This window comes from Hippopotamus amphibius, chromosome 6, assembly GCF_030028045.1.
Source record: "Hippopotamus amphibius kiboko isolate mHipAmp2 chromosome 6, mHipAmp2.hap2, whole genome shotgun sequence".
In the NCBI taxonomy this organism is placed as follows: Eukaryota; Metazoa; Chordata; class Mammalia; order Artiodactyla; family Hippopotamidae; genus Hippopotamus; species Hippopotamus amphibius.
This window is the reverse complement of record NC_080191.1, coordinates 155,373,207-155,394,548: the sequence shown is the minus strand read 5'-3', so window position 1 is coordinate 155,394,548 and position 21,342 is coordinate 155,373,207. Positions and strand designations below refer to the sequence as shown.

The 21,342-nt window shown below is 37.2% G+C and overlaps 1 protein-coding gene across 6 annotated transcripts in view; it reads left to right on the top strand.

Moving 5' to 3' along the window:
• The window catches only part of PEX5L (peroxisomal biogenesis factor 5 like), a 171,251-nt gene that overhangs the window by 73,405 nt on the left and 76,504 nt on the right, over nucleotides 1-21,342 (top strand). For 3 of the 6 annotated variants that reach the window (XM_057740114.1, XM_057740111.1, XM_057740109.1), the window contains 4 exons: nucleotides 4,953-5,064; nucleotides 12,899-13,093; nucleotides 16,350-16,473; nucleotides 17,806-17,902. In XM_057740114.1, the coding sequence (XP_057596097.1) occupies nucleotides 4,953-5,064; nucleotides 12,899-13,093; nucleotides 16,350-16,473; nucleotides 17,806-17,902 (528 nt within the window). Of the gene's footprint in view, nucleotides 1-4,952; nucleotides 5,065-12,898; nucleotides 13,094-16,346; nucleotides 16,474-17,805; nucleotides 17,903-21,342 lie in introns of all 6 variants that reach the window. The other 3 variants (XM_057740115.1, XM_057740110.1, XM_057740108.1) reach the window with 2 other exon arrangements.

Genomic DNA, 21,342 nt, shown 5'->3' with positions numbered 1-21,342 from the left:
ACATCAACTGACTGGTCTAAATTGAAGGCATTTGACTGAATATTTCATTTACAACCTATGATTACAAGGAAGGTGTAAAGGTTCAATAGTCTTTTAAATTCTGAGTGACAAGAAGCTCCTACATGCAAGTTCTCACCTGTCTTCTTACTTCTGCTATTTCCTTTTGTTTCCATGTCCACTGACCATGTAATGGTTTTTCCTCAAAATCTACAAATTTGAATCTCTGATTTAAAATCCCTGTGTGAGGTAGTGGTGTTATTTCTTGAAGTGCCACTGGCCTCCCATTTGCATTGGTCCATGTCCTGCTTCCAAAGATGGAATGAGGCAGGTCCATGCCTTTATTTCAGTTTTTCTCATTAGGTATTCACTCTGCATTTTCGACTTCTTGGTAGAGAAGCCTTGCATTTGGAAATGTTCCTTTAGGTACCTCTAGGTTTCCAAGCATTTCAGTGATGTGACAGTGGGGGGAAATGTACTTAGATTTATGGTTTAAAATTTGTCAAGAATTTAGTAAACATTTCTGAGGACCACTGGCCTCTCTATGAGTTGATCAAACCCAGTATGAAATTGAGGATGCCCATGCAATCATTCTTTTGTACAATTCACCATTCAATTGGACTGTAAAAAATCAGTCAACATTTATTAAACTGCTACTATGAGATACAAAAATTAATTAGATGAGATCTCTACCTTCAAAGAGATCATAGTCTAGTGGGAGGAAAACAGATAAAACTAAGGTTATAAAACTGGGTAAAGCATGGGCACATGGAGATGCTATAAGAAAGCATTTGCTGCCTAGCACTGAAGAAGGTTTCCAGACAGTGTGTCAATAGAACGGAGTCCTGAAAGAGAAATAAATCTGTCACCATTAAAAAGGCCTTTGAACTAATCTAAATATTGAAAAGAGGACAAAGAAGGATAATAAAGGAACTTTTTTAAATGTAAATTTGAGACAAAGGCCTTGGCAACTAATGAAGTGGGTCATTTTAACTCAGATATGATCATCTGATTGGACCAAAATTGCAATCACTCCATCTCAGTTATTCAAAAAAAAAAAAATTGGAAACCTTTTGACTCACCTTTTATTATTTTTATAACATCAATGTGTTCTGTGCCAAAAGGAGGAAATGAGGTAAGTTCATAAAGTATTTTCAAAATGAAGGAAGTAATTCTAAGAGAAAGTCAATAAGCTATATCCTACCGATGAATAAAGACAGAAGAAATGGCATACTATTTGGGAGTAAAGCTTAGGGGATCTATTTGGGGGATTCAGTTCAGTTCGCAATATTCCTTTATGACCTAAAAGGTTTGCTTATTCTCAAGTCACCATAGGAAAATCATAAATTTGTTTGAAAATCAGGAGGGGGGCATGTGAAAAGCCATTCTTATCTATACAAATGAAAACAAAATGGGACTTAGTATGACTAAAATAATAATTCTTAAATTCATCTGACTGAAGACACAGTTCAAAATTGGACTGTTTAAGATAGATATTTTTATATCTTCAGTTTCTGCAAAGTTACTGTCCCATTTGGTAGCCATTTATTGAACCCCTCTTATATGAAGACATTCTATTTGAAGTTGTGAAGGATCTAAATATGAGTAAGACATAGCCTCTGACCTCAGAGTTTATAAGAAAAGATTTTTTTCCGTGATATCTCCTGTTTCATCTTCCATATCTCAATCAAAACCAAAAAACCTTCAGTTCCCAAATTACCTTTCCATGCTATCTGAAATCTGGCCCTTCATCCTTTTTACCCCTGAGCGCTGCCGCGATCCCCTACTCCAATCTCAGCATTTCCTGACAGCTAAACTGTGCTCTAGCTTGAAAAGCACAGGCTCAGAAAGTAATATGAAGTTTCCTCCTTGATTTGTATCTATGGAAGAAAGTCACAGGGACAGCTCAGTTATGGGAATGGCACAGACATAACAACTCCAATCCAGGGGTGAAGTGTGGTCACAAATGAGACAGTAGGTGTGGAAAAGACCTTATAAGGAGAAGCCACACCTTAGTTTTGGGCTCTCTAGGGTCTCTCTGAACAACCTTCTCTTTGGTATTCTTTTCTTCCTATGCTGAGAAAATCTGAGTGCTGGAAGTGCTTTCTCTAGAAAATAAGTCTGAATTTTGAATGAGGAGAGAGACTCAAAAAAAAAAAAATTCCTGTTACCTCTGATAAAGCAGACTTACCTAAGAGGATAGGCCTTTCAATTAATTGTGCCTTTCCTTTGTTTTTCCATTTAGATATTTATGTGGAAAGGTTTCACATTCTAGAATTCTTTTATTAAATTTAGACTGTAATTTTTCAGTGTTTATAGCTAAAAGTATGTACAGAAATCTAATACCCTGGTCTTCTAAAACTATAGGTAATCTAGGTCTAACCTACACATCTACTCATTGAGCTTTGATTTGGAAATAAATTATTAGTCCTTTTATTTACAAAGGAATTTAACTGTATCCAAAGTAAAGAAAAAGTATAAGCGGGCTTTTGTGGAAAATAAACCATACGTATCTTTACATAATAGTTGACATTTCTGAAAAGCATGACTAAGAGAATACATTTTCTTAGTTCTATATCAATAAAATCAGACTTCTTCAGAGAAATAATGGCTAACAAAGAGAGTTATGACATCACACATACACATTTATTATACACACATACATATTTTAAAGTCAGAGTTGTATTGGTTGTACTGAGTTTTTGCACCTTTTTCACTTTAGCCTGGGTCAATAAGACCTAGTAGTGAGCATGTACAACATAATAAACATAAGTCTGTTGCAATAACTTCTGTGAGTATAGTGTGGTGCCATATTTGATGGCGACCTTCATCTTCCGTGATGTTTGTAGCACAGCAGAATCCAGCTCTCACTTGACAGCCGTGAGAATGACACAGCCTGGAGGTAGGCATTGCTGCTACATCAGGACTACATCACTATGGTGATATCATGCTAGATGGGTTCATTACGCTAAGCACATAAAGTTAAAAGGGCAAGTCCTACCAAGAAATATACATTAATGTATGGGTCTTTAAGAAATTGCATAAACACAGGTTTTACATGAAATACCTGTAAATGAAAAACAGATCCTGGAAAACTAATCACATTTTCAGAAGAACTGGCATAAACCATAGCATTTACCAAAGTTCTAATATATTTTATCCCAGAAACATGAAAGGCTCATAGTCCCTCAATATTAAAACGTATTTCAATATAAATAGAATGGGTGATATCCAAGAATGTTCAAATTCAGAAAACAAAATGCAAAGAAACTCAAGAGTTTCATGCATGGGTTAAAGGAGCATCCCCAAAAAAGGTTACGACCAAAACAGACCTCAGATAATTTAGAGAAGTCTGTGAGTCTTTGTACATAGTAACACTAAAACTTAAAATAATTGAAAATTTTTCTATCTCTGTAGTTTGAACACTAAAAGAAAATAAGCATTCTTAGGTGACATAGGGATATATGTATAAATACAGCTGATTCACTTTGTTGTACAGCAGAAACTGGCACAACAGTGTAAAGCAATTACACTCCAATAAAGAGCTAAAAACAAAAAAGAAAAGAAAATGAGCATTCTTAATGCTTAGCCCTCGGTAACAAGTACAAATTAATAGGCATAAAAATTAAATTGCTAGCTCTATGTCAAAATCTTAGACTTTAGTGAAGATCTGAGATTTATCCATGTTAAGATAATAGCAAGAATGTGTAAAAGTACCAAAGGTGCCTCTTGGTTTTCAGTCCCCAAATGATCACCACATGTTTCCATATTCCTCCTTCACCAATAGTATTGCATTTTTTCTTCCCATATTTACCATTATTTAGGTCTCTTGTCATCATCCATAAACTCTAAGCTATAATACCACTAACACTGCCAGAGAAACAATGAAGTGAAAGTGCGTCATAGAAAATATTTTAATTTGGCAATACTTCAAAACACTTTATTTGTTATTTTATGTGTCTCTCAAAATACAGCCTTGCAAATAAGTATTTTAAAATCTAGAGTTATGTGGCACATCTTTTTCTTATAACAAGTAGAAAACTAGATGGCTATGCCCATTTTAAGAAAGGCCAATATAAAAACTCCCAAAAAACTAAGACAGTTCATTTAGGGGCTAACGACTTGTGTACGTTAAGTGTAATTTTTCCCTTAACCATAGAAACGGAACTTAAGGATGTTTGGATTCAAAAAGGTGCAGAATAACTGAAAGTAAATAGTTAGCTGCCACTGATAATGAGACCTAATAAAAATCAAACTGAAAGATATCTGAAATTAGAGAACAAGCCAATGGAGAAATATAATTGAATTCACAGAAATCTATCTTACATGTAGATTTTCACAAACATATATACTGGATACCCGTACAGTTAATATAACAATATTTTCTACTCTCTCAAAATGTTTGCTAAACCTTCCAAGGAAATGTAAGGAAGGCCTTTAGGTGACTTGAGCTTTTTAAGAGAGGGAGAAAAAGAGCATTTATCCACACACACGTATCTGTGTGTGTGTGTGTATGTGTGTGCTCTTACCACATAGCACTGACTGACTAGTCTTAAACAGAATGTGTCACCTCAAGGTCTGAAGCCACTGTTCCAGGTCTCAGTAGGAACCTTTTGCCCAAGTGAAGAGTGACATTGGCCCTTAGAACTGTGATTCAATAGGTGTCATATTCTACATATTGAAATTAGAGACTAATTCCAAAACTATTCTAGGAGGAGAAAAAAAGCTTGAGCTTTAAAAATTGAAGTTGGCTGCATCAAAAATATGACAATGCTAAAAGGCTCATTTCCCATCCCTTGATTTTTTTTTTCTTTCTTGCCCCTACCCCATGATTTATTGATGGATTTATTTTTTGGTAGGCTTGCTATTCTCATTTTGTTGCAAGGCTGCATTTTAATTCATCTGATTCTTCAGTTTGACAAAGCCCTTTGACACCTGTGTTCATTTGTTCTCAGCTGGTGAATGAACAGCAAGAAAGCAGACCCCTCCTGAGTCCCTCCATCGATGACTTTCTCTGTGAAACCAAATCGGAGGCAATAGCAAGGCCAGTAACGTCCAACACAGCCGGTAATTCTTTCACTTTTAACTGATCTTCAAGTGGAGTTAATTTTCACAATAGAAAAATGCGCATTTTCTTTCCACAATGCATTTTAAGTGGAGAATAATGTTCGCAACCAAAGGAAAGTTTGGAACATGTACTGTCAACATGAACCAATAAATCACTTTTCTTTACACAAGAAAATCCAATGGATATTATCCAACCAATTTTGCTGAACATTAGAGAGTACCACTATTAGCAATGAGTCATTTGTCAATGCCAATTTTCATATTTACATCTTTGTATTTCAAGTCACATCACATAGGATATCTTTAAAACAAAAGCATCTCTTTCAGAGTAAGGTTTTTCAAGTTCTGGCAGAAAATATTTTGTATGACTGAAGGCCAGTAAAATAAAAATATAGGCAGCCCCTTCAAGTGGATTTGAGTGACAATTAAAATGTCCTAGAGACTTGGGATATTATCTAGACAATTTCTTTTTCTTTTTTTGTCATGTAAATGGGTTACTTGCTCCTTCTTACAGCAATTTATTTGAACATTGTTCTGGATTAAACATAATCAAACAGTAAACTATCTGTATAGGGACTAATACGTAGCCATCCAATGAGTGAATACAGGATGCCAGTGTATCAATCACACCCTCTCCAGCATCCTCTGCACTTAACAATTCTCACTGAAGTAAAAACTAAGTCACTTAGGTTCGGCCCACCCTGAAGCCACAACAGAAGATCTGACTCAAAAGCTACTTTTCACCTTCTGGATCCGAGGCAGCCTTTCTGCATTGATTTCATTCAGTCAACATTCACATTCAAAGGTATGTTGTTCAAATAAGAATGAAAAATGATGTCCAGAATCAAAGAACAAAGGTTATGTTAGGTTGCAGGAGATAATTTAATGGAGAAAGGAGAGGATAATTACATACTGTCTTGTTCATTTCATTTCCCCGTCATGTCCTCAGCTTGCTGCTACCTGGTATAGTTTTATTATGTGTTTAAGTAAGTGAAGAAAATCACAAGTGAAGGAAATTGTGATTTTTAAGAAGTGCTAAAAATTACAATAAGAGTAACTAACACAAGATAGAGCCACTTTATGTGGGAGTGTAGTTGACAGACTCTGAAGTCAAACTTCGTGATTTCCAGCCCCAGCTCTGCCACTTAGCAGCTCTGTGTCCTTGAACAAGTTGCATAACTAAGCCTATTTCCTCATCTGTCTAATAATAGTAAAATCTATATCTCATAGGTTATTTGGGAGGATTAAATGAGGCAATCTATGTAAGTGCTAACACCATGTAAGCTCTAACAGATGTTACCATTACCGCGAAATATTGGGTGAAAACAGTACACCCAACACTTCCCTTTTCAAGTGCATTAACTTTCTTTATATCACACCAAAGCAATCACTTTCTAAATTCAACTATCGCTTTGAGTTATCAAGAAATAAAATTGTACTTGGTACATTTTAGGCAGGAAATGAAACAAGTTCAGATCAGATCAGATCAGCTTCATCTTCCTTATCTATGAAACTGGAGCTCACCCTTCCAAAACTGAGCTTCCCCCAGAAAATTACAGAGGAGCCTGGTGCCTCTAATTGCAAGAAAATCCATGAGAATGGGATACACTGAGAAATTCCCGCTGTTCTAGCAAAAATCTGCAAAGCGTAATTCTCAGATCTTGATTCTGGTACCCTTTGCAACACTCAGTGATGATAGAACTAAGTCACATAGGAAGGGCCCACCAGAGAGAGCAACATAATATCTAACCCAAAAGCTGCTTTTCACCTTAATTTTTCTAACATAGAGAGACCTGTGAAATATTGGAGGAAAAAAATCAAAAGAATGTGTAATCTCTTGCAATCCCAATACCTACAGTATTGCCTTCTGTATTAGTTTCCTAGGTCTGCCGTGACAAAATACAGCAAAATGAGTGGCTTAAACAACAGAGATGTATTGTCTCACAATTCTAGAAGCTAGAAGTCCAAAATCAAGGTGTCAGCAGGACCGTGCTCCCTCTGAAGGTGCTTGGGAAGGGTCTGTTCCAGGCCTCTCTCCTGGTTTCTGGTAGCTCCTTGGCTTGTGGCAGCATAACTCTAATCTTCACATGACATTCTCTCTGCGCGCATGTCTCCCAGTATGCATGGCAGTCTCTGTGTCCAAATTTACTCTCTTGATTAGGGGCCTACCCTACCCCCATCTCATCTTAACTAATTACATCTCCAATGACCCTGTTTCCAAATAAAGTTGCACTCTGAGGTACTGGGGGTTAAAACTTCAACATATGAGTTTTGGGGGGACACAACTCAATCCATAACACCCTCCAAAGTAAAAGGTTAGGGAAAACGGTATGTTGAAACTATGGGTTTTTCATTTCTTGGCCTCAGCATTCAGTGCATCTGGGTCACACAGATTTTTATCCTTAAGGAAGAGTCTTGTTTGATCGTACGTTTTTTCATCTTAAAAATATATGTCAAGGCAGAAGCAACTATATGTTTGTTAATCCCTAAGGATTATGGTTCTTTTTTTTAAAATTATTACAGACCCACAATTTATATCTCAATATGCAACATAATTCACATTATTATACATTTTTAAAATGGAAAAGTTTTAGCATACAAACACCTTGGAAAGAATTCTAACGTGGTCCAATAATTTTATAGCTAAGATTCGGGGCAAAAGTTATAGTTATCATTTTTTGTCCAAATTTCTAAAAAATAGTCATTTTAAATGGAATATCATCATTTTATAGAATAGTATGAAATTACATTGCAAAATCAGGACAGTCGTTGAACATTAAGTGTCTACTATATTCCAAGCTTTATGTATGTCTTTACACTTAAGGAATGGATAGTAAACAGTCTTGGAGTAAAATATGGGGGGAAATCTGCAGAAATTTGTAGAACCTTGTATTAAGATGAGAGGCTTTTATACTCAGCATTTTCTTCCAATGAAAAAATAAAGCCAGCGTGCCACAATCTTGACAACTCCTAAAATGTATCAGGAATATAGTTCTTATATAAATTAACACAAAGTAAACAATATAGGAATTATCTCTTCCAAAGGTCAGTCAAATGACAGATTTTTTTTTCTCTCTGACCCTAAAAGAACATGTCAATCTTCTACCTCATAGAAGTTCTGAATTATAATTTTGTTTTTAAGTATTTCAATTATTTTTTTTACTTTCTGTTTCTTTCTATATTTGGATTAACTTTTGTCATCCAATGATAACTTCAAGCTGATCAAACAAGGATGTTTTCCATTTTTTTTGCCATTAACATCCTAAATTATCTTTTATTCATCTCTAATCTGGATGGACAGCTAATTCTTTGGCCCTCTCAAATTGTATCCTTAAGTGGTATGTAGACCAAGATTGCTAATATCCTTGATTTCTAAGTGGCAAATAAGTACATATTATACACAGATGCATATGTCAAATGCTCTGAAAGTAATTAGAAAATAAATATTTTTAAGATACTGATTATGTTATAGGATAATTACTTTAAAACTGGCAGTAATAACTTCTTGGCCTATAAACTCAAAAAAATCTAATATATGTCAAAGTATAGGAAGGACTCCTTTCTAAAGAGCAAGAAGAATAGGGGGTCCTTGGTTTGCATTTATCTATCTACACAAGCTAAAAAAAATTATCCATAATCTTGAGCTATTAGGTGGACAGTTACTATAGAAGAAACATTTTTCATGGATTAAAAAATGATAATATCACTCCTTGTTATGGGACCTGTATACCTATCAAAGAGACCCATATATAAGGGGAAAGATATAACAAAGTTCACAATGCCATCACAGACAGCTAATTAAATATCTTAACTGCAAAATTAGTTTAATTTTTGTTCCAAATATATTTTTATAAAACCCAAGTAGCCATGAACCCAATGGCAAGCCTCTTTAGAGAACTTAGAAATTTGGGAAGTAGCTTTAATTGTGTATTCCAATAAAAAGGCAAAAGTTGGGTGAATTTTTTAAGTCCAATTTATCTATTTGACATCACTGGCAAAATCTTTCCTGAAGGAAAGATTTGCTAAAGGAGTTTGCTTTGTAAGCATTATATTAAAGAATTCCATGTTTTCTGAAATGCCAGAGTAGCTTACAAATCAGAACAGAGATTTCATCAGCTCCTTGTAGCACATTCTGTGACTGCCCCAGTCAGGACTGTCCATGGTCTTTCCTCTCTGACCACTCCTTGTAGATTTATTCCATTAGAGAAGTCACTAAAAATCTGAGGCTCATTATACAGTAGTGGTGTTAATAGCATTATACTTACCATTAAAGTATCATATCAGTGCTTCATAATAGGTTCTATTTTATCCTAACTGTTCTAAGCAGCATCACCTCCCAGGGCCCAAGTAATCTAGTATTCATAAACATCTTCAGTGCCCCGTAGGAGCCTTCTAGTTCAATAGGCTGCGATCTTCAATCAAGTGTCCTTGAGATAGATGGAAACAAATACGTATGTAACGTATTACATCTTCTATCTTCAGGAAGTTCCACCCAATGGAATTAAGTTATCAAAAAATAAAAACTTTCTAAGATTGCCAGCTATTTAAACTATGCCTTAGACTACCCAAACTGGCAAATAATTGGTAACTAAAACAAAAAATAATCAAAGCCACATCAACAGAGGCAGCACATTCCTTCCAAGTTCACATAAAGTCTAGAGAGCAGTGGTGAAGAGCATGGCTTTGGGGGTGATGGGACTGTATTTGAATCCTGTGTGGACACTGACCTACCAGCTGTATTAGTTTCCTATTGCTGCTGTAACAAATTGCCACAAATTCAGTGGCTTAAAACAACACAAATTTATTATCCTACAATTCTGGAACTCATCTGTCCTAAAATCAAGGTGTTGGGAGGGCCGCATTCCCTCTGGAGGCTCTAAAGGGGAATTCATTTCCTTACCTTTTCCAGTTTCTAGATGGTACCTAGAATACCTTGGTTTGTGGCCCTGTGTTCCGTCTGCAGAGCCAGCAATCTAGCATCTTCAAGCCACTCTCTCTGTTTCCTTCTCCCCACTCCCCTCTCTCTCTCTCTCACACACACACACATTTGTACACACACAGTTTCACACCCACTATAACAGGTGGTTATTTTAATTTAAACATGCAAATTCTGGAACACAAACCCTTATGTACCTAAGGCAATCTTTTAAATCAGGTTGAAAAAATCAGTAGAGTAGACACCCCCTTCCATGCTAAGGTGTGCTATCTTTGAACACCATATGGAACAGTGAGACCCCTTATTTTTATCTTTACTAAAGTGCACACTGCGCACGTGCACACACACTCACATGCTAAAATGAGATTTGTCTTTCTTCACAAAGTGAAAAGCTTGCACACATCCTTCTATGCTTTTGAAATGTTGTTCCCCAGGGACTCTCTCAGCTTCAAGCTTGCCATTCAACCTCCAAGGCACCGCCTTCATCAACTGGGTAACAAATAAGGCTTTTTGTGTGTGCCAAGCAGTTGGTTCACATTTGCTGGGAAAAGAACAAAGGAACAGAGAGCTCAGAACAAACACAGGAAGTGCTGAGGACAGTTTGGAGGGGGAAAGAATGTTACTGAGCCAAGTTTGAATTCACAATTCAGTCTTTGAGTAATTCATTTATTCTGAATGGTGAGAAACAGATATAGAATTAAATTAATACTCATCAGTTATTATTCTGTAGCAAATGGACTTCCTATATACAAGCAGATGAGTCCTATATAATTTGCTTCTAAAAGAAGTGTAGGAACAAATGACTAATTCTTAACTGTTTGTGCAATTAGTAAAAAGACATATATGGCATTCCAGAGACTGTTATTCACTTCCTTGCTTCTGTTATAAGGAAATCATGGTGGGCCTAGAATCCCTGCCAACACAACAGTGGCCTGGAAATTTCTATTTAAACATTCAAAGGATATGAAATGTGTGGCATCCTAGCCTACCTTGGCTGCTTGCCGTGCTTAAATTTTAGACATCAAGCCAGGCAGCTGAGCTCTGAAAGCCACTCTTTCCCCTCACATTCAAATACTTGCTAGCCACGAAACACTCCTCATAGCCCAGAGCATCTTACATTGGACAGTGGCTCCTATCTCATCAGGAAGACTGGGACAAGATAAACTCAGATGAGATGACACTTTCAGGCCATTTTATGATAAATTTACTTCATAGCATCTTCTGTAGAACCAATATCCTTGTCTCATCTTCCATTTTATTCCCAGTGGTGTTTCCTCTTTCTGTCAGTGTATGGATCTGATTCTTGCCTGAAATAGAGAAGAGTGGGGAAAATAGGAGATCGACAAAAAAGGAAAAGGGGAAAAAAAAGCATCACAAATTGGCCACTAAAAAATGGAAATAACATTTACTGAATGCCTATGGGATGCCTGGCACTTTACACATTCGATTTACAAATTAGATAATTTAATCTTCATATCATACCTAAAGTACAGACTTAATTCTGCATTTTTCAGATGAAGACACTGAAACTCAGAGAGGTCAAGAAGCTTACTCCAAGTCACTCAGCTAAGCAGTAGTAGAGCCAGGTCTTTCCACTTCACCAGTAACATCCAACTGTCGTGATTTATGATTGAAATCAGAAAGCAAGATTATTGAGAGTAAAGCTTTACATCCTATCATAAGGATCCTATAGGATGGTTAGCTCATGAGGACAGTTCAGTACTAAAGAAATCCTTGTTGTGAACTAAGTCCTTACCCTGCCTTGAATGCAAGGGGGAAATAGATGGAAGAGTGTTGAGATGTCAACAAAAATCTATTTCCTACCAAGAGGAAAAGCCAGGATATCAAAGAAGAGAAGGAGCAGTGCATCAGCTGTCATAGAGGGTGCCAGGAAGGGTTAGCACAAGGACTGTCTCTGTCACTTTAGTGGGTTTCCTAAGCTAGCTGGGTGAAGTGATCCTAGGTCAGGAAGCCATCAGACCAGTTCAGAAGCCAGCCTCCAAGGTTCCCTGCGGCTGAAAGAGAGGTTGGACTGGAGGCACCTTTTCTAATAGGAATTTTCCATTTCTCAAAGTGAGCTAGTCAAATACCAGTTACTTGCACTTAAGAGAAAGAAGAATGAAGAGTTACAGAACTTGCCTTTTTAATTCTCATTTTCCTAGTTTGCATTTGAACAAATTATTATTTCTGCCTTCATTAGAGTATTTAACACAATGTAATCAACCTGCTGGGAAGTAAAAGTGTAACCATTTTATGGTTTGTTACATTGAAATTTAAATTTGCATATTAAGCAGCAAAGGCATTAACATGTGTACCCTATTCATCAACTATGGATTATAAAATACCTCTCTAGTGTGAGCCCAAACAGCAAGCCGTTTTCTGACTGAACTGCTTAATTAAATAAAAGATGATTAACAGCATTCCTTTATACCCTGGATACTTTAGTAGTTTGAAATTAAAACACAAAGGCATTCATAAACTTTACCAAATCTTCCTCATCACTGTTTTGCAAGCATCTCTCTGAATATGATAGATTGCTCTGTAAAAACTGTACTCTAAAATAAACCTCTATATAAATAAAGCAAAGCAATAAAGTAAATAGTACCTGAACTCAGATTCAATTTTATCATTTTAATTCCATTCAAACCTTCATCACTGGTGAGGCTGAGCTAAGTCCTATTCTGTGAATTTCTACTGTGCCAAATAAAGGAGAACAGGCAGCAAGTTTCCAGTCTAAATACAAACTGTTTTTATAAATCAGTGGTGAGCTAACTTAATTTGGTGCCTCTAACCTACACTACAAACACAAAATCCTTCTGCACCCAACTGAAACCTATTTTTAAAAAATAATTTCAGAGCAGTGAGTGAGCTTCTCTTAACCTCTTCCATCTTTGATAGTATTGACCACAGGTTTAGATCTCCTTGACCTGAGTGAACCTGTCTCTCAAACCCAAACCAAAGCCAAGAAGTTGGAGACCTCATCGAAAACCTCGTCCTTCAAGAAAAAGGCTGATGGGTCTGACCTCATCAGTGCAGATGCTGAGCAGAGAAGCCAGGCTCTCCGAAACTCAGAGATGGCATCCTTAGACTTAGGTAAGGCAATAGCTTGTGTCTACTGCTGTTCACTTGTGCTTGATACAACAAGAAAGTTCTACAAATGACATTAAAACCGTGGGCAAAGCAGTAGAAAAGATTAATTCTCTGTAGGAACCTGGGCAGGACACACTTCTTTGTGATTAAATAGCAATTGAGAAGTTCAACTTTGCAGAACTGGTGTGGATTTATACATTTATTTATACAATCCCTGTATTGAGGTGTTTTTTTTTTTTTTTTTTTTTTTTTTTTTGCTGTGCACGGGCTTTCTTTGGTTGCAGTGAGTGGAGGCTGCTCTTCATTGTGGTGTGCGGGCTCCTCATTGCCATGGCTTCTCTTGTTGCGGAGCACAGGCTCTAGGCTCGTGGACTTCAGTAGTTGCAGCACATGGGCTCAATAGTTGTGGCTCACAAGCTCTAAAGCGCAGGCTCAATAGTCGTGGCGCATGGGCTTAGTTGTTCCGTGGCATGTGGGATCTTCCTGGAGCAGGGATCGAACCCATGTCCCCTGCATTGGCAGGCGGATTCTTAACCACTGCGCCACCTAGGAAGCCCCCGTGTATTGAGTTTTTGATAGATGGCAGGCACCACACTAGGCACTGGAGTTACAATAAAAATAAGACACGAATCTTGCTCTCTAGGAGAATTCAGTTTAGAGGGGAAGAGAGTCCAGAAAGAGAGAGAAAACTCTAATCCAGGGTCTGGGAATAACCAGATGGAACAGTAACATGTAACATGCGTGGGGATACGTCCAATACAATAATAGCTACCATTTATTGATGACTTACAATGTCCAGGACTGCACTGCATGATTTACATGTATTAGCCCATTAATTTATCACAACTCTTTGAAATGAATGAGGAACCAAATTTTCAAATTTAAATAACTTGCCCAAGATCCCAGTTAGTGTGAGAAAGAGCTGGAATTTGAGCCAAGCTCTAATTAACTGCAAAGCCCATACTTCTCTCCACTGTACCTCTTCCTGAGGAAGGAGACCTTAACCTCAGGTCATGGAACCAGTCAATTAAGCTCTCCTTTCTTAAGAGAAAGAAAGGTAACAGGTGTTTCAGAAAGCCAAGGAAAACATGGATGGGTAAGTATCCATAAAATGAGCATGTTAGTAACTTATCCATAAAGTTGTGAAGGTTAAAGGGGATGTGTGTGTGTGTATGTAAAATCGCTTAGCACTGTGATACATACATGTTAGATGTCTGTGAATTAATTTATTCATCTGTTCAGTAAACATTTCTCTAAATGGCTATTGTGTTCCATACTGTGTGCTGGGAATACAAAGATAAATAATAAGCTTTCCGCCCGCTAGTAAGTTTACAGTCTAGTGGAGAGAGAGAAAAATGATTAAATAATCAGAATATGTACTATGTGCTGCAATAAAGAAAAGCCCAGGTTAGTTACCACATGTGCACCTTCATAAAACCCCTCACACAGCCAGAGGGTTAATAGAAGGTATCTTATAGGAGGTACTATGTGAGCAGAGCCTTGAAGGATGAGTAAGAATTTTCCAGATGAAAAATATGGATCAGAGAGAGGTGGGGAAGAAGGGGCAGGGCCTTCCTGATACAGAAGAGAAAGGGAGTCTCATACTCAAGTAAACACAGAAAGATGCCTTTTCAAGCAAATACAAGCATTGCCACAGTATTCAAGAACAGTAGGGTACTGAGAAATAAATCTGAGAGTTGCCAAGGGTCAGATAATGGGAGTTAGATGCCACGCCCTTAAGTTTGGGGGGAGGGCAGGGTTGAAGAGGTTTTACTCAGGAGAGTGACATCAACAGATTCTAATTTAGAAAATTTTTTCTCTGTTGGATGTGTGGAGAAAGGAATGGAGGCAGGGAGACCAATACAGGCATCTAAGAGAGTGACAGAGAGGATAGTGAGAGGGAGACGGGTCAAAACAAAAATTAAGACAGAGTTTGTGGACTGGGCAGATGTGTGTATGCCAGCAAGGAAGACACATGGAATGTGCCAAACTCAGATAGAAAGTGATGAGGGCACAAGAGGAAAAGGAGGGGGTGGGGAGGAAGGCAAGGTGGAACCTGCTGGGTTCAGTTTCAAACCTGTTATATATGAGGAAACTGTGGAGCGTCTCTGTAGAGATGTGCAATGGACTGTTAAACGAGCAAATCTAGAACTCGGGAAAGAGAACTGAGCAGGAAATAGAGGTTTGAAAGTCAGAAGCTTGTGAACAGCTGTCACAATCACGGGTGTAGTATGAGCTCAGCAAGGCTGGATCGTAGAGAAAAGGAAGAGAACCGGCACACTGCTCGCACCGTGGCACATGTGGGCTCCACGCTCCCCGGCCACGGCCCTTCTTGAGGCCTGTCTCTTTGGAGGAAAATTTTATAAATATCTCCTCAGCACCATGTGTTCTAGGTTTATTCCATTTCAATAAATGAAATTTATACATATGCATAAGGAAATAGTGTTAAATACATTACAATAAAATACGACAAACAAATGAAACTTTCATTTCTCTGCTTTTGAGAAAATGTCCCATGAAGAAGTCATATAAAAAATTCTTAATTTAAATGACTTTAGAGGACACTGACTGCAAACCTATCTATTTATAAATGAAAAAACTGGCCCCCAAGGTTGTTTAAGTGGATTGTTCACAGTCACACACCTGTTCATGAGAGAGAACCCAGCCAGGTTCTTTGTAAGAATTAAGCCACAGGGAGACAATGGTTCATACACTTAACTTTCTCCATTGCCTCCGTCCTCTCTATCCCCATTATAAATTCCCTTCTTTGGTGAAAAATTAGGTAGTCTATAACAAAGACTGTGAAAAGTGTTCCGGTTTCTTCCCACCTCCTTTTAATAACGAGGCTCATCTCTTTAAACAGAATTTCTTTCTAGGAATGTGTCAGAAGTGCCTCAAGTCCACCTCCTTAGCTGGAGGCCTGTAGGAGAGTACACCATACCATCATCCTATACCAGATCCCATGGGCTCATACACAAAATTCAGAATGCACATAGCTCTTTAAATGAATTCAGGTGAAAAAATAAACTTGATTGTTTAACTGTAAAAGCAATCCAATTTCTCTTAATAGGTCCCATATTTACTTAGCTGTACATGTTTTAATTAATTTTCATGCAACCTTTAGTCTTGGGGTAGAAGAGCATCGATTAAGTAAAGTTCACTTGTATAAGACTTCTCAGTCTTAATCCATCTCTCTTCTTCTCTCTACACCTCATATTCTCCCCCTGTCCCCTTCACCCCTTTCCTGTCTCCTTAGTAGACATTCAAACACAACTGGAAAAATGGGATGATGTAAAGTTTCATGGAGATCGAAACAGCAAGGGGCATCCCATGGCAGAGAGAAAATCAAGCTCATCTAGAACTGGATCAAAAGAACTTTTATGGTAAGATATTTTAATATCAGAAAATAGTCATTTATATTAGCCATAAAAAAGAATGAAATTTTGCCATTCACAGCAACATGGGTGGACTTGGAAGGCATTATGCTAAGTGAAATGTCAGACAGAGAAAGACAAATACTGTATGATATCACTTATATGTGGAATCTAAAAAATATAACAAGCTAGTGAATATAACAAAAAAAGACGCAGACTCACAGATATAGAGAATAAACTAATGGTTATCGGTTGAGGTGGCAATACAGGGGTGGGGGAGTGGGAAGTATAAACTAGTGGGTGTAAGGCTACAAGGATTCATTGTACTACACGGGGAATAGCCAGGATTTTGTAATAACTATAAATGGAGGGTAACCTTTAAAAATTGTATAAAAATTTTTAATTTTTAAAACTAAATTAAAATTTCTAAAAAAACTAAAAAAAGAAAGAAAGAAAATAGCCATTTATGTGTCATGTATTCATCTACTGAAATAGCCAATGAGCTAGTCAATCCAGATGCTTGCTGCCATCTATCACCCCCTATTTATCAGTGTTAATAACTGTGGCTTCTAAAACTAAATTATTTCTTCTGAATTGTCAGAAATTCAACCAATAAGGATTTTGGTAAATTCATAATTTAATATTCAATATTTGTCCAATATTTGTTGATAATTTTCTGAACATGTAACTGAGCCAGCCTATCAAAATAGATGCATGTATATGTTCACATATGTGTGTATTCAATGTATTATGTGAATGATAGTTAAATTAAATGTTTCTGGCTACCACAGGTAACCTTTTCTGACTTTCTTAATCGCCACTGTCAAATAATGCACTAATTAAGAATGATCCATGGTTGCCCATGAGAAAGACTAACCACTTGAATTTTACCACGTTTTTAAAGCTTCCTAAAGGACAGTGTGTTTTAGTCTCCTGTTGCCCCTCACACATCTCCATTTATTATGACATTTCAGATTCTATATAAAGATCAAGTCTCACTGAGACACTTTGTGAGAAGCTCCCCTCCCCACCCAAAAATTACTTTTTTAATGGAGCAGAACTTTCTGTAACAAAAATGGTTTTGCATTTATTTACTTTTTGCATATAACTGAACTGAATTCAAAAATCAGTCAGAGACAGTAACACCTAACACATTGCAGCCACATAAATTCCAAACGAGGTCATTATAACGGAAATATATGTTATCTTTTTCATCAAAAGTCTGTTGAGAGCTTTGTTACCATGGTTCTCAAGCATCCAAATTAACCAGATTTCTTGACTGGCTTTCTAGCTGAATTTGCTTCTCGATTTACATTAATTTCCTCTATGGGTCCCTTATAGGTCCTCAGAGCACAGATCTCAGCCAGAGCTGAGTGGTGGGAAAAGCGCCCTGAACTCTGAGTCAGCTTCGGAGCTGGAATTAGTGCCTCCAACACAGGTACCAAAACCAATTCCTCAGTGCACCTATTTTTTCTAATAGATAATTTGTGTCATAAATATTTTATTTAAATTTTCACCAAAAAAAAATTTGAAGTATTTTCTCTGTATTTTTTATTTCATGTGCTTTCTCACTCAGTATCTGTCTCAATGCTTAAAATAATTGATGATTGATAGGTAGGTAGGTAGGTAGATAGATGATGATGATGATAGATGATAGATAGGTAGGTAGATAGATAGATAGATAGATAGATAGATAGATAGATAGATAGATTTAGCTGGAAAATGGGTCAGTAAACTCACTATGTACTTAGCTTTTTTCCTTGTTCTACCTTCCTGTTACATTATTTTCTAATACAAAATCTGTTTTATTCCCGTATTAGCACTATTTATGTAACAAAGAAAAGGAAATTACATCTTGAGCATTCATTCACAACTTTGCCCCGCAGACCAAGGTACTCACATATCAGGATCCTGACTGTCACATTAAAATAAATGTGTTGCTAAGGAATAAATACAGTATTAGCAATCATTATAATACTAAGAACTACCATTTGTGGGTACCCTCTAAGTATTAGAGACTTTAGTATGTGATTTCCATATTTTATATCTAATACTCAAGTAATTCTGTGAATTATTATTGGCCTCACTTTAAAGGTCTTTGAAGAGTCTTGGTAAAGTCAAAATGCTTTTACTGGGGCACCCAGCTAATCACTGGTGGAAGTAGAGTGTGAACAAGACCTTCCTGTCTGCTACTTGACCCTCGACTCCAATGTAACTGGCTTGTCTGTAACTAGTTACCTCCTGTGGTTAAGACTGTGCCAAGAAGGGCCAAGTGAGTCTCAGTGTTTTCATTTTCTCAAACACTTTACAAGGGTACAGCCTTGATCTCCTAAGAAATGTGTCCACATTCATGCATCTACAATCTAGTTGGAAATAAGCGGGATGAAATGAGCAAGAGAGGTTCTCCTGAGTTTATTAGATAAGCTATTGAAACTAAGCAGGAAGATACATTGTCCAAAGTGAGTAAAGGGATAACTATATAATAGCAAATATTATTGAGTGCTATGAGAAGCCCTTCTAATATATATTAATTTGCTCATTTGATCCTGACAAATGACTCTATGAGTTAAGTGTGTTTAATACCCCCATTTTATAGAGGGGGAAACTAAGGCACAGTGAGACTAAAAAAATTGTCAATACACTTACAACCAGTAAGTGGCAGAGACAAGGAGGACACATAGGAAATGGAAGGCATATGGAAACCATTCTACGCCATTAACAGCCCCCACTGGGTACGCTTCACCCTCCACAAGAGAGGAGTGGGCATTACTGCTCCCAGAACTCAGCTGGAAAACAAGTCAGCTAACTTCCAGAACAAATAACCCTGGGAAGCTTAATGAATTGTAAATGTAGCATGAAAATGTATTTTCTTCATCTTTGTTTATTCTAAATGTATCTTTTTAAAAAGCAAATTGATAGAGAAACGTTTCTTGATAAGTGCATCAGCAATTTAGACTCAGCTAAAGTAATCCAGTTTCATAAACTGGAATCTTTGGAACAATTTAATGTAGCAAGAGAACACTTGTTTCTGCAGCAGGGGGAGGCTTGGCACAGGTGGGCTGTTCCACATGGAGCTGGAAGGAAGGAGGATCAGCTGGGGTCCTCGGTTGCCGTGGAGACCCACAATACACTTATCTTATTATTCCAACGACTGCTACTCTCCCGCTGGTTGTCTGATTTCATCCCACCACATTGTCCTTCCACTTACTCACCGCTGTGCCTCTAAGCAAACACAATGTGCTTTGGAAAATTTGTATGAGATTCCCAATATTGTCCTCCAAAACATAATGTAAAATGCCCTGAGATAGTTCTGTCTAGGTAAATCATAGTGAATTCTTTTAGAAGGTTACCAATTATTCATAAAGCATTTATCCCTTAAGTTGTTTTTTAAAAAACAACTGCATGTTTACTTAACAAGATTTGCCTACTGAGGAAATTTATAATCTAGTTTTAATTCCAACCTATGGTTAAATTAGGAAAATTTCATGAATTAGGGATTTAATCACCTAAAGTATTAAGTCACTCAAGTGGAAAAGCAAGAGAAAAGATTGATTCATCTATTTGTAATAAAAGACGGGTGTTTTTACTGTTAGATGCATACTGCTCTTAAATATACTATCTCTCTACATAAATAAGATGATGAAGTGGTTTAAAAATTCAACCTAAAACTGACTTGCAGCTATTCAATTAAACAATTTCAGCTCACCGGAATTTGTTACTGCTCCACTATCACTCAAATGGTTCACAGGAAAATCAAGGAAATGTCTTCTTCTCTCTCAAGCCAATATAAATTATCTTAACAGGTGAGGAGCTATTTACAGGCCTTGCTTAAAAATCATATTTCAGGGCTTCCCTGTTGGCACAGTGATTAAGAATCCACCTGCCATTGGGGAGGACACGGGTTCCAGCCCCGGCCTGGGAAGATCCCACATGCCGTAGAGCAGTTAAGCCTGTGGGCCACAACTATTAAGCCTGCACTTTAGAGCCCATGTGCCACAACTATTGAGCCCGTGTGCTGCAACTACTGAAGCCCACATGCCTAGAGCCCATGCTCCTCAGCAAGAGAAGCCACCACAATGAGAAGCCCACGCACCACAATGAAGAGTAGCCCCCACTCACCACAACTAGAGTGAGCCTGCACACAGCAATGAAGACCCAACACAGTGAATAAATAAATAAATAAATGTTGTAAAAAAGTGTACTTCAGAATCACAAAGAGAATGAAGGCTCACAATGAGAAGAATTCTTATGTTAGTTAATTTTCTTTCAAGATGAGGAAAAGGAAAAACATAGACTAGTGTCTTTCGAATAGTATTTTGAATACACTAACCAGAGAGGCAGGAGATTATAATAAATTATATAATCTCTGTATATTTAAGAATAAAGTTTCTTGATATTATGCAAACTGTGTAATTTGTATTCCCTGGAGTTAATTGTTTAAAGAAATCATGCAATCTGAAAAATTTAAGAACATTTGAAGAATTGAAGAAAAACACAGAAGGTAATGATATAAAATTAGTTTTTTTCATAAATGAGTTGAGATAGTGGTGAGGCAAAAGAAAGAGAATCCAACTTCTGCCAGAGAGTAATGGTTCACGCATTTCTTTTTCAAGTCTGGACACTGGAAGGAGAGCTCCAAGACAGGCTCTTGCCACCCTAATCTGGACTTCACAAGAAGGTGCAGCAGCCAGGCTCTCCAAACACTGAGTCACAATCGTGTAACGCTCTGATTTTGCTGATTTTGGCAGAGCAAATGCTTCCTTCCACATTGTCCTAATTCCATCAAGTTGGCAGTATCCCAAACCAGAACAATTTAAACTTTAAAAGTGCAAATAATTTCTAACTTTTTAAAGGAGTAATGTAAAAGGAAATGCATGT